The following is a 14,480-nucleotide window of genomic DNA, read 5'->3' on the forward strand; positions in this document are numbered from 1 at the left end:
ACTTCCTTAAAATTACAAAGTGTCTATTGGCCCCAAACCTTTGGCAGGCATGGGAAACCTTGAGGGATATTCAAGACAAAGGGTCATTGTCAGGAGGCAAGTATCTACTCCCCTGTGAGGGAGCTACTGCCAGTCCCTGAAGCTTCCTGATCCTATTGCCATCACTGCTTGTTCACCAGCCTGTCTTGAAGATGCAAGTAGTAAGCAGAGTGAGGAGGTGGAGCACTGTTTTTTGACCCTGGATGTTTGCATGGTTTGGCCTGGGGGGGGGGGATGACAATGGCAAGGAAAAAATGGGTGCACACCAAGAGAAGGCCCCACTTATAGCTCTTTTCCAAGAGCCCCACAGAACCTGGGCTGCCACGGACTAGGATCCTTCTTCTACCCTGGCAGTAGCTTCACAGCCCAGTTCTTTAATAGATGCTAGCAGCCTCATGCTTGGCATTGCTCAGGATTTCTAAGAAACCTAACAAAAATCAAGACAGTTTTGAAAGGTCCAGTCTGCCATCTTGATTCAGCATTGTCTCCAATCGTATCAAAACACAGATGAAAATCTGCTCCTTGAACTCAGGAACCACCATGCAAAATGTGGTTACAGTATCTTAAGAGGTCTCCACATCCGTAGCTTACTTGAAGAAAGAAAAAAAGTTCTGTCAATAAGTAAAATAAACAGGCATCAGAACATTTAAGCATGACTACCTCCAATGAAATTAAGTAACAGATTGCCAGACAGTTTTTCTTCAAAATGGAATGTAGCATCTGCAAAATGCAGGGGATCTGTTTTCTGTCAGATTTCGGTAAACCAGCCTTCCCTTACCTGATCCCCTCCAGCTGTTTTGGACTACAACTCCTGTAGTCCAGAGATTCCCCAGGAATCTCTGCTGCTGTCCTTCTCCAGGTTGGGGAAGGCAGCAGTAAATTATAGAAAAGCAAACTATTTCTGTTTCATTTCTAATATTCTTGGGCATGTTATTGCTCCCTTAGGGAGGATGCCAGCAATTAAAACATCTCTTCCTAAAGTTGTTTTTCATAACTACAGCATTTCTTTCCACATCTGCGACTAGCGGTGCAAACCTATGCATCTCTACTCAGAAGTGAGTCTCCTCAGTGGCCTGCTTCACACATTGTTGTAAGACAAGTTGTGGCTTTCCAAGACTGCATAAAACTCTTGAGCCATAGAGACCAGCTTGCACTCACTTTTGCTCACCCCAAGCCCATTTAGCTCACTATGGCACAGCAGCTAAGCAAAGGTTTGGATTACTGTGTTGTCTGAGTCTAGTTAAGCTCTAGACTCCTTAACCAAGAACAAACCTTGGCTTAGCTGCAATTCCACATTAAGCCAGAAGGACCAGAGAGAAGCAAAGCAGGTGCACTTTACTCCCTGGGAGCCTCCATGCTCACACTAAGTCTCTTCCAAGTTGCAGTGGAGATGGAGATGGAGATCTGCTTGGTGATATGCTGGCTCGGGAACTGTGGATCACAGCACACTTTCATTTCTCTAAGGGGCTGCAGCGTCCCACTTTTTAAATGCCTTTTAGGTGGGCCTGTTGATGAGCAACTTGGTAAAACCAGCAGTGCCTGGATCCTTTTCTCCTTAGAGAATTGTAACCTTCCTTGTAAAAAACAAAAAAACCACCCAACAACCCAAACCCACCTGCTGTTAAAATTGCTCTTTTGCTGGCAGCTGTGGCTCGGTAGGTCAATGAGGCAACAGTCCCCAGAAGACAAAGGAGGCCTTCAGCAAGCTGAAGTCTACCATCCAACTTCAGGCAGAAGCAAGGTGGGTGGGAAGGCGTTTATTTGTCGCAAAGGAAATGATTCTTGATCTGCAAGGGAACAGGATCAGCTTTGTTCTGGGCTGCTGTGGGTTGACTCCTTGCCGAGCATGTGTTGGCGGGGTCTCACCGCGTATGGAATGGATATGGTTTTTTCTTTGCAGCTGGATGCTTTCATCCATCTCCAGCCCTTGACAAAACAGGGTTGCACCTCATTGCCCTTTTCTGTAAGGGTTCAGGTTTGCGTGGCAAAATGAGCCTACAAGAGGCTGAGATCTGGAGGAGGATAAGAGATTGTCTTGAGATCTAGAAAAGGCTAAGGAACTCCATCTCTCGATCTGGAAGAGGCTGAGGAATACAATCCTGAGATCGATAAGAGATTCAGAGCTTTCATCTGGAGTCTTGAATGCACTGACTGTTACCTTCACCAGGTAAAGGGTGGTGATTGTAGGGCTACTCAACCTTTGCCCCACCCAACATCCTTGCCAGTAATTATTTTAAACTGACTTCTCAGCATTGTTTCATTTCAGGGCAGCTGCCTTCCAGTATTGCAGTGCTTGAAACAGAGCGTCTTCTCCTGTAGCCAACACCAAGAAGTTGCTAAACCCAAATCTACTTTTGCTCAGAAATACATAATTCTCAAGAGGGGCTCTGCCAGATAAGACTTACAAACCCATAATTCCTTGCTGATGCACATTTTAAGGCAAAATAAGTTAACTCTTTTGTCCCAGCCAGCCCACAAACCTATACCCATCTATGGTCTTCCATCCACATCTTTCCTCCTCACTCACTCACCTGCATGGTGCTGTTCTGGCAGTGGCACCAGAAAACAGCAGAGAGGAAGAAAATGAGGGAGGCCTCTTAACACCCCCCCTCCCTTCCAGACCTGGTGCAGTGTTAGGTTGGGGTGGGGGACAGGCAGAAACATTCAAAGAGGATGCAAAGCAGGGTGAATTCCCAGCTTCTTTTGGGTGGGGTTATGCTTTCTCTCACGCAGGTGGCGCTGTGGGTTAAACCACAGAGCCTAGGACTTGCCGATCAGAAGGTCGGCAGTTCGAATCCCTGTGATGGGGTGAGCTCCCATTGTTCGGTCCCAGCTCCTGCCAACCTAGCAGTTCAAAAGCACAAAGTGCAAGTAGATAAATAGGTACCACTCCAGTGGGAAGGTAAACGGTGTTTCTGTGTGCTGCTCTGGTTCGGCAGAAGCGGCTTAGTCATGCAGGCCACATGACCCGGAAGCTGTCTGCGGACAAACACCGGCTCCCTCGGCCAATAAAGCAAGATGAGCGCCGCAACCCCAGAGTCGGTCACGACTGGACCTAATGGTCAGGGGTCCCTTTACTTTTTACCTTTATGCTTTCTCTCAAGTTTACACCAAAATTACTTATTTATTTCACAAAGTTTGTATAACACTTGATTGGAAAAAAGAATAACCACCATCACTGATTCCATTCCAATAGCTTACAAATATCTGCGACGGGCAAAATGACTGCAACAGTAAAGATTTAATCAGCTTCCTGTTATTAGTGCCAAGATTAACTGCTACACGAATCTGAAAGTATTTGGAAAATGCCACTTTAGAATATTGGTACAATTGGGTCTTTTAAAAAATAAAACAAAAAAAACCTATCTGTTAACCCAAGAGGGTGGGACCAAAAGTGTGACAAAAAAACGCCATTTTATTTTACATGGTTTGATTTTATTAAATTTATCAATGAAGGAATTGAAGTGCCAGCAACCCCAGCTAGGCATGTGGGCATATGGAATTCTTCCTAGCAATATTAGACCTTATGTGAGTCTATGCCACAAGTATTTCCAACTGTACTTACTGAACTCTGTAAAAAAAGATAAAAGAGATAAAAAGGACTCTGATGCTTAAGCTGTATACATTTCTTCTTAATCCTCTTCTTCTTTGAATTGAGCTATGTATAGTACTGAAAGACTATCTCTTTTGAACAGTTTGCAGTGCTGATCTACCCGCTTATTTTTCAAAATCAATTTTAAAAGCATTTATTAAAAAATGGGTTTGTCACTTGGGGGCTGTTCCTGAATCCAGCCCTGCTTCTGGATGCCCAGGTGGCAGTATGGGCCAGGAGTCCATTTGTCCAGTGTCATATGCCCATTGTACCCTTTGACTCACGCCCCAGTGGCATCCTTTGAAGAGCTTCTGGGAACATTAACTGGTCCATTGATGTGTGGCAGGTTGTTTCATGAGATCAGCCCTTTTCCTATCATACACTTAAAAATAAATAAATGAAAAAGTCAGGTAGCAGGATAGCATACGTATGTTGGTCATTGACATGGCAAATATTGGAAGAAGATGGAATGGCTTCAGAGAGAAAGAATCCACAGTACCTTCTGTACACAGTCCTGTCTTACATTGCATTTGCTTCCCCCTCTAGATCTAGGAGGACATCTGCATTGCATTTTCCATTTGGGTGCTTTCTGTTGTTGGCTGCAAAAGTAGCTGGCAGCGATAGCATCAGCTTTCTGAGACGTGGCACTGGGCCACCGAGTCGGATGCAAGGAAAAAGCCACTTAGCCTGAGCTCTTGAGGTCGGTCCTAACGCACCGTTTGCTTCAGTAAACATGGCAACCTGCTGCTGCAATGTCTCGGCCACAGCCTGGCTCTGCTTGGCTCAGCAGCCTGTTCGTCAGCTCTGTGTTTGTGACAGTGTTTGGGATCAGTAGGACAGAGGGAGATATTTTGGCTGTTGGGAATAGTCATTATAAGTGTGGCCGCTAACGAAATCTTGCTGTGTAGAGAGAGAGGCCAGTCTGTCAGTCTAACTTTCTTTCTGTTTCTCATTTTTCCGTTCTTTAGATCATTTCTCCCCATTTTCACATCAGTTGGCAATTTATTTAAATAGCCCTCATAAAAATTCACCCTGTGATTACTCATATCCCAGCTGTTCATTTTATTTTTTTTATTTGGTTAGTTAGTATTTTATATTTTATGCTTCTTTTACATTTCACTATGTATTGTTAAAAATGCAATCATCTTCAACACCATTGTCATAAAAACATATTAGTAATTCAGGATGAGTAGCTGTGTCAATTTTGGTTTGTTCCGTTTTTCATGTTTCCAATCTTAAAGCCAGTTCTCTATGTTTCTGCAGAAGTTTTCCCCATATATAAATATACAGTGGTGCCTTGGGTTACATATGCTTCAGGTTACAGACTCCGCTAACCCAGAAATAGTGCTTCAGGTTAAGATCTTTACCTCAGGATGAGAACAGAAATTGTGCTCCGGCGGCAAAGCAGCAGCAGGAGGCCCCATTAGCTAAAGTGGTGCTTCAGGTTAAGAACAGTTTCAGGCTAAGAACGGATCTCTGGAACGAATTAAGTACTTAACCCGAGGTACCACTGTAATCATAATCATGAAAATTTGTCAGCATTTTTGTGCAAATCTTTCCTAAAATTTGCATGCAATTTTGCCTAATGCACACATTTTGTGCAAAGCATTTCCCACCAATATGCATTTCTAGGCATGCTTTACCCTAGCACATGCATTTTTGTACACTTTACTTGACTGGAGAACTGCATTGCAGAATTCGCAGATGTGTGAATTTTGAAGGGCGGCTGCGTTTCAGTTTGTAATACTATTTTGGAAAGATTTCGCCTTTAACAGCAAACCTAATTGAATTCCTTCCCCCATTTCTATTAGTGATACCCATCACCACTGGCACAGATAGCTAGTTTTAGGACAAGTTGTTCTTTAGCGGCCACATATATTACTCAAAAATGTGCTAATTCAGTCCTGCTACATTTGGGGGCTGCTTTGCCATTGCCCCTGTCCATCACGTACCAGGGGGATGAGACAGAAACGATGCTGCAAAGAATTCTCTGCTTTCCGTTGAGATCAAAATCCCTCCTTTCCCCGTCTTTTATTATTTCTTTGCGGGGGTGGTTGATATCTCCTCAAAAAAGAAAAGAAAAAGAGAACTCATTCCAAAGCCAGGTGGATTTGATACAATCGTCACTATGCAGAGAGAAGAAACCACCATATATCAGCAGAACCACCCCCTTCTCCTGCTTGCTTCCCTGTAAAATCTGGATAGATTTCCTTCCTGCGTCTGCTGAATTCATGAATCCTTTCCCAGCTGCTCCTTCCAGATGCATGCAATAAATTCAGCAGCCAGGAGTTTGCAAAGAAGCTGAGGGTTTGTCCCCCCCCCCAGCTGATCCATGACATTCCTCCTTTCCTTATGAGCATAGGATCCTGCCTTATACCAAATCAGGCCATGGGTCCATCTAGCTCAGTATTTCCTACACTGTCTGGCAGCAGCTGTCCAGGATCTCAGGCAGAGGTCTTTTCCCACCCTAGCTGGAGATGGCAGGGCTTGCACCTGGGACCCTTTGCACACAAAACAGATGCTCTCCAAGTGAGACATGGCCCTTCCAAAGATGCAACCATCACCCACCCATGCTTAAGCAGGGGCTGCTAAATTTCCAGGGACTGCTGTGTTTTAACCCCTGTGGAGTCAGATCCATTGAAAACACAGGGCAGTGCCACCATTAACACAGCAAGCATGTTTTCTGTATGGACACAGGGTTATATCAGAATTTCCCACAGAGCTGCCTCCCCTGACCTGGTGTCCTCAAGACACTGTTGGGACTCCAACTCCCGTCATCCCCTGTCTGCATGGCCCAAGGTGATTGGAGTCCCAACAACATCTGGAGGGGTGAGGAAGGCTACCAGAGAGTGTGTACTCAAGTCTTTATCTGGCTGTTGTGAGCTCTGCTGGTTCAAACAAGTGCTGGTGTATGGTGTTCAGAGAGAGAGAGATGTTTATGTTACTTGTACATCCAGGTTTAATCTAATGTATGGAGCTGCCTTAAAGTGCTTTGAAATGCTATATGGGGGGAAATGTTGCAGCCAGGACACTGATGGGTGCAAGGAGTTTTGACGCTACTGTGCCAGTTTTGCGTGAGCTACAGTAGTTGCTTGTTTGTTCCTGAGCTCCATTCAAGCCCAAAATGGTCTGGGACCTGGATGCCTTAACCTCAGACCACTGGTCCATTTAGCTCAGCATTGTCCGCTCTGGCTGGCAGCAACCCTCCAGAGCAGTGTATGCAAAGATGTTCTCTCCCAGCCGTGCCTGGGGATGGTAGAATTGAACCTGGGATCTTCCTCATGGAGAGTGGGGGAAACTGCTTTTTGCATTCCTCGGGGAACCATTCTTTAGCACCCAATTGGAGCAAACAGCAAATTATATTTCCCTGGATTGCCATTAGTTCTGTTCTCTTGTAAACAGTGGGTTTTCCTTGGAATGGAGTAGGGCAAAGGGGAAATCGCTTGGAGCCTTGCTTTCTGGACACAGCAGAAGTGTGTCATCAAACAAGGCTATCTATTTCCACCTGTCAAATGTGGAGAAGCCTTCCTATAGCTCCTGTCGCTGCAGAGGCTGTGAGCAACGCCCTGAACCCTTGGCTCTGGCAGCTCCATAACGGACTCCTGCATCTGTGATTTAGCCACCGGATCTTTTGAAGTGGAGCTAATGAAAGCCTTTGAGCTTCCTCCCAAGCTGAACTCCAGACAGAGGTCTATTGTGGCTGCATTGACAAGGGCCCTTCATTCAGAGTTATCACATGCTTATGAGATAGTCCCAGCTGAAGAAACAACTTTGCCCTGAGGCCGCTTGTAGCATTTGAACAGTTCTCCTTGATCCCCTTTGCACGGCCCATGAGAATTGTGCAGTGTGTGGTTCCATCCTTAGGAATGGGCAAGGAGGGATTCTCCATTGGACTGTCAAAGACCCGTTCCACCCTGAGTTGCTCCTATTGCTGTCTTTTCCCCAAGCATCTATTTTGCCAGTAAGGTAGTATTTTACCTCTGTGGCCTCTGAGGAATAGTAGCAACAGCGGCAGCTAGACGTTACGTTTCAGGTGGGCTTTCATAGGTCCTACGCCTGTCTTCTGATTCAAGTACAAGAAGGAAAGACTGGGCTGGATATTTCTCACAAAGTTGATCTGAGATTCCCCTTTTCTTACTTTGATTATAAAGAGGGGTGTGTGGAGCTCCTTACCCCCCCCCCACAACCTTTCTATTAGACTAAGGATGTGACCCACTGCCTTTTTCCACCAGCAAGTTGTGACGGTTGCTATGAGGCAGGCAAAAAACCCAGTCCAGCCCAATTTGTCTGCAGGCAAATTCTTCCCTGGCCCCAAATACAGCAACCACAGAGGGGAGATCAGGGCCAAGGCCAGCAGGACCATCCACAAAGGCTCACAGATGTCCAGTGGACATGCTCAGAAGGTGCAAATAGGTCTATTCTGCGTGCATTAAAAATGGGGGTGGGGAGCCTGTGGCCTTTCAGATGTGGCTGGACTCTGAATCCTATCACCCCATACCATGGCCCACACTTTCTGAGGTTGATGGGAGTTGCTGGCTGATCGTTGCAAGCAAAGAGGAAAAGCAGTAGTGGTGGAATGGAGTCTCCTGGAAACGGGCAGACTGACTGGTTAGGACCCTGAATGTCAGCACTCTGTGCTGCACCCTTTTCTTAAGGTCCCACTTCCATGCAACTATGGAGTGGTGAACTTGGGTAATGATCCTTAGTCCAGGACGCCGCAAGCACGCCCCTGTTTCCCTTTGAGGAATGTTGAATGATGCGGCTCTCTATGATCTCAGGGGAAACGGCTTTCCCAGCACAGACATTTGGGAGGCAAGGCAGGCAGCATTTGAAGAAGAGCTTTTTTAGTGCTTGCCAACCCTGATTTCTAGCTCCAGCTGTCTGTTTGGGATTATGGGGATGGTTTCTCCTGCTGCTTTTGTTCTTTTCCCCCTTTAAAGTATGATTTAGGGTAGCAGCTGTGCACAATGTGGTCTGCGTGACTCTGCTCATCTCCTCTTTTTGCAAAACTCTGTAGAGACTCGGGGACAGGAGAGAGAACGGCAGTAGGTTCATGTCTGGAAGGAGGATCTTATCGCTAGCGAGTTTCTGAAATGAGTAACTCGCAGAGCCAAGTGCCTGCACTTTGGCCCTGAATCTTGAGACACTGAGGTGGCGATGGATGGAAGGGATTTGCTCAGCTTTGTAATCACAAGTTGCCCTTCTCTGAATTGCATGCCGCATCACTAGGGAGATAAGGATGCATCATTTTCTAGTCTGCTCTGTATTTACCTCATGCAGCACTGTTCCCGTTCTGCTGCAGTTAACCTTCCACTGAAAACGACAGTATTTGCATCACCATCTGCTGTGTCAGTTTAAGTAATTTCATCATCATGTAAAATAGGTTGTCGTTGCATTCTTGCACCCCATTCATTTCAATGTGAAGGAAATGCAATGCGAGTTTTTTTGGGGGGGGTATAAATGCAATATCATAGAATCATAAAACTGTAGTGTTGGAAGGGACTAAGACAGGGGTCAGCAAGCTTTTTCAGCGGTGGGCCGATCCACTGTCCCTCAGACCTTGTGGGGGGCTGGACTATATTTTTTGGGGAAAATATGAACGGATTCCTATGCCCCACAAATAACCCAGAGATGCATTTTCAATAAAAGGACACATTCTACTCATGTACAAACACCAGGCAGGCCCAACTCATTGAAAAACACGCTGAATCCTGGACCATCCTGGCCGGATTTAGAAGGCGATTGGGCCGGATCAGTTTAATCCGGACCCTGTGGCAGTTTATTTCCTGGAGTAAAATCCTAAAAAAAACCTCAACAACTTCAGTCCTAAAAAATACCTCAACAACTTTGGGGTAAAATCGTAAAAAAAGCTCAAAAAGTTTGGACACCACTGGTCAGTAAGAGGATCATCTAATCCAGGAAAAAAGATCCACTCATACATACTTCTTATATCATGGCATAGAAAGTAAGCAGAGGTTTTCCTCCCTCTCTTATAATGCTAAAACACAAGGTCTTCTGGGCGCTTGGGTGGGCTGGGTAGTCTGTGCTGTTTGTTTTTTTTATTACACAGTATAAACACTGAGCGGTGAGAAGAAGCCACCATTACTGGGGCAAGAAGAACCCAGACAAGGGCTCTTAATGAATTACAGAACAATAACGAACCTCCTGAAGCTGTACACATCCTTTGATGTTTGAGGTTAACGGTAGTGAACGCCTTTAGGCCCTACCCATCAAGTTAATTTCCGTGCGGTGAAAATCCACCACTATATTGCAAAGGAAAGGGAAGGGGGAAGTTGCTGTCTGATGAACAGGAGCCTGGGGGTTGCTCTGGCTTCTTATCCAGAAGATCAGTGAGCGTGTGCTTAACTGCAGTTCCTCCTTACACAAGTGTTTGCCCTCCCCTCCCCCCATCTCTCTCTCCTGATGCAAAAGAAACAGGTAATGGTGAGATAGGAGGTGATGAGAGCACTGTGACACACACACACACACACACACACACACAGATGTCTATGGGGAGCAAGGGAAGGAAGACCTATCCCCTCTGGACGAACTACAACCCACGGACTCCTACTTTTATTTTTAAAACACACACACACAGGGTTATCAATGGGGCAGTGTGTTTGGCTGTCAATCAGAACATTGGTGGTTTGAGCCCACCCAGGGATGGCTGTGGGCAGGCTTCCTGCCATGGAGGAGGTTAAAGTAGATCACCATTGGGATCTCTTCCAACTCTATGATCCTATTATTCTATCCAACGCTAGTCCTACCCAGAATAATCCTAATTATATGAATATACATCGCTAACTTAGGCCCATCATTTTCAACGAGTCTACTATGAGTACAGCTTGGCTGGATGTGGCCCAAAGTTTCCAGCGTTTGTAGAACCTGAGATATGTGGCAAAATGTACTGGCACCATTCTTCTGATTAATTTGTGGGAAACTGGCTTGCTACCTCCACCATTTTCAGTGTTTTATTTTGCTCATCCACCTCCCCCCCCCCCAAAAAAAATCACACACACATATGATTGAGACAGGCAGACAGAGAGCCAGATTTGCTACCATAAGATGCTACTGACCTTAAAGGGAGATTAGATAAATTCATGACTGATAAGCTATCAATGGCTACTAGTCATTCTGGTTATATGTTACTGCCAGGATCCGAAGCGTCATGATTCTGAATCACCAGTTGCAGGGGAAGAACAGCACGTTCTTGTGTCCTCCTCCTGGGTAACCCATAGGCATCTTGGGCTTCTGTGTGATACATGCTGCTAAGCTGCACAAGGACTTTGTTTGGTCTGAACCAACAGGGCTCTCCTTAATTTTTTTAAAAAATAGTTGCTTTTTGTTATGGGCCAGGAGGGGGAGCACTTCAAAGATTGAATTCATTCATTCATTCATTCATTTAAAAATGCAGTTGTCATCTCCCCTTTTTGCCAGGAACAATAAAAAGTGAAAGAAACAAAATCACAAATCATGGCACTGTAGACATAGCAAACAAGAGACAACCCCCCGCTGGAAGGGGGGGAGTTATATGGGCTTCAATCTGTAATAATTGTTTTTAAAACCACCTGGTTGATTAGAATGGCTAGATATATGTGTATACAGAAAATGTTGGCATAGCCTGTGGAGACTGATCCGTTTGGGTGAATGGCCCCCCAGCCTAAGTCTGCCTGCCTTCTTAAGCCAGACCAAGAGGGGCCTGGCTGCCATCTTCCTCCTCAATCTCAGTTTTGCCCTTTTAGGAAACAGCAGGGAGAAGGATGGGGACAAAACGTGAGTTAGTTGGCTCCTCCTGTCATTGGTTCCAGCTCTGCCTACCATTGGCTTCCTTGCTTTCTGGTCCACCACTAGGCGCAGCCTGGTTGCAGTGATACGGAGTGAGGAATTTCACCCAGTCCTCAGTAAGAATGTGCCCATCGGGAACATGGCCCTCAGATCCTTCCTAACACCTTTTTGTGGTTTCCTCCTTTTTTTCCAGAGACCTGAAGAACAACTTGATTAGCATCATCCAACCTGGAGCTTTTCTAGGCCTCTCGGACCTGAAGCGTTTGTAAGTATCACTCTCAAAGCCTCCCCTCCCAACTCCAGAGCAGCCTATTAGTTTTTCCTAATGCTCAGCCGAAACTGCCTCTTGGAATTTATGCCCCTTAGATCCAATCTTGCCTTTTGGGTCAGCAGAGAACAAACCTTTGCCCTCCCCACGTGATCTTCAATGAGTGTACAGTCAAATATATCTCTACACGTGTACAGTTTTTCTCATGTAACATGCTGATGGGCACATTCCTTTATCAGTGGGCACAGTAGTTGAGCTGTGCCAATGAACAATTGTATGCTGTTTCACACAAACAGTTGCACATGTGTAGAGACAGCTTGTACCTGAGTTCAGTGTGATGCGTGAACAAGCCTTTCGTGGCAACCATTTGTGTATTTGAAGAATGTTACCATGCTTTCCCCCCCTCCAGTCTTCTCTCCTCCATTACTTCCTTCAAACTCTTGTCTGTGAGATTAGATTTATCCCTTTAAAGCATTTAAAGTATTTATTTATATAAAGTATATCAAAAAGTATTTACCGTATTTTTCGTCCCATAGGGTGCACCGGCCCATAGGACGCACCTAGTTCTTTGGGGGGGATTAAAGGGGGGGAAATTCCTTTATTTCCCCCCCAAAAAACCAGGTCGGGGAACAGCGCGCCCCAGGCTTCAGGATGCAGGCTGCTATCCGTAAGCCTTGGGAGCCCGACAGGAACTTGCGCGGAGCTCCCAAGGCTTGCGGATAGCTTCCTGAAGCCTGCATTTGCCCCATAGGATGCACACACATTTCCCCTTCATTTTTGGAGGGGGAAAAGTGCGTCCTATAGGGTGAAAAATACGGTGTATATTACCATGTCATAAAACATCAGGGCACTGCTTTCGATATCCATGGCCATCTTTGCTGCTGTTCTCTGGACCCATTTCAGTTTGTCTACCTGTTCTGTCACTGGAGACTATGGCAGGGAGGGAGAAAGTAGATGTCAAAGGGCTGCTCTCTCCCACCCTTGGCCATCTCTGGCATGGCCCCTGCCTTCCATTCAATTGTAGTTTCAACGCCATGAATTGCCATGGTAGATCTCCTCCTACAGTATCTGCTGCTGCCAACATCACTCTGACCATCCAGTGAGTTCCCAACTAGAATCTCAATTGATGCTAGCACACAAGAACAAATCGTTCTAGTTTTATTCCTGTACACAGCATTCCAACTACATGAGCGCCACCCCCAATGTCTCCACCTGGTTTCCCAAATATGGGGAGGCTTATAAGCCCCTTTGTGAGAAGAGTGAGTGAGGACAGCACACCCAGGTGTAGAGGCTGGCATCTGCAGCCCCACACCCTCCAGCAGTCAGGGTGTGGGGCTGTTCAGGAATGGCTCCTGAAGAGACCTAGATTCTCATGCTCAACAAAATCCACCTCCAGTGACATTATTTCTCACACCCTCTCCATGTTGCTAAGCAGTAAAGGGACCCCTGACCATTAGGTCCAGTCCTGACCGACTCTGGGGTTGCGGCGCTCATCTCACTTTATTGGCCGAGGGAGCCAGCATACAGCTTCTGGGTCATGTGGCCAGCATGACTAAGCCGCTTCTGGCGAACCAGTGCAGCGCATGGAAACACCGTTTACCTTCCCGCCAGAGCTGTACCTATTTATCTACTTGCACTTTGACATCCTTTCAAACTGCTAGGTTGGCAGGAGCAGGGACCGAGCAATGGGAGCTCACCCTGTCACGGGGATTCGAACTGCCAACCTTCTGATCAGCAAGTCCTAGGCTCTGTGGTTTAACCCACAGCACCACCCCCGCCCCTGCTAAGCAGTAGGCATGTCCAAAATTGGTTTTGGGGGCCTAATCTGGCCCGCTGGTTGGTTTAATCCTGCCCTTAAAAAAACCTTGACAACTTCAATCCTTAAAAAAGTCAGCAAATTTGATTGGCCCTTTGGTCGGCCCTCATGGCCCTTTGCTTCATGAAAACTGACCCTCTTTGAAGAAAGTTTGGATACCACTGAAAAAAGCAGATATCCTGGAGAAGACAGCTTGCAAAACGTCAGGATGACATGGCAGCAGCTGCTATTTGCCCATGGACTACTCATTGAGCCATCATGTCCCTTTTAGTTTGACCTCGGGGTCCTGTGAGCTGCATTTCTTCCTGGCATTGCCCGTGGCTTCCACAGTCCTCTCACGGCTCTTTTGCCACCTCTGATTATTCAACAGGGACCTCTCCAACAACCGCATTGGGTGTCTCAGCTCCGGCATCTTCCAGGGATTGGTCAGCCTCATTCGCTTGTGAGTATTCGTGGTGGGGGCGTCATTTGGCCCAAAGTCTTCCGCATTTGTGTTAGTGACTGAATCTTTGCTCAGCAGACCGATTCCTTGGCTGCCAAGCAGAAGTGGCCAACTTCGTGCACTCCAGTTGTTGCTGGACTATAGTGACCATAATCTCTGACCACATATTTTCTAGGGTCGATGAGAGTTGGAGCTCAACAATATCTGGAGGGCACCAAGTTGTCTACCCCTGCTGTCATAGATACACCTCCTGTCCATGCAAGTTGCAAAATGTTGTGCTTTGGTCTTCTATTATAACTGCTAGCTGCAATGTCTATGTTCTCACTCTGCTGTCGGAGGCAGTGGGTCTAGGAATACAAGTTGCCGGGAATCCCAGGTGGGGTGAGTGCTGCTGTGCTCAGGTCCTGATTCAACAGACACCTGGTTGGTCACTGTGAGAACAAGGATGGTAGACTAGGTGGGCCTTTCACCTGAACCAACGGGGCTCTTCTTAGGTTCTTGACTCTTTGGTTGCATTGAGTCAGACAACACTGAATTG

At 46.3% G+C, this 14,480-nt stretch overlaps 1 protein-coding gene across 1 annotated transcript in view; it reads left to right on the forward strand.

The window, feature by feature from the left end:
• Positions 1-14,480, forward strand: part of ADGRA2 (adhesion G protein-coupled receptor A2) — a 107,666-nt gene that overhangs the window by 67,982 nt on the left and 25,204 nt on the right. The window contains exons 3-4 of the mRNA XM_081890851.1: positions 11,610-11,681; positions 13,871-13,942. Coding sequence (XP_081746977.1) covers positions 11,610-11,681; positions 13,871-13,942 — 144 coding nt within the window. The remainder of the gene's footprint in view (positions 1-11,609; positions 11,682-13,870; positions 13,943-14,480) is intronic.

Source organism: Podarcis melisellensis (genome assembly GCF_964234715.1).
Source record: "Podarcis melisellensis genome assembly, chromosome: 15".
NCBI lineage: Eukaryota > Metazoa > Chordata > Lepidosauria > Squamata > Lacertidae > Podarcis > Podarcis melisellensis.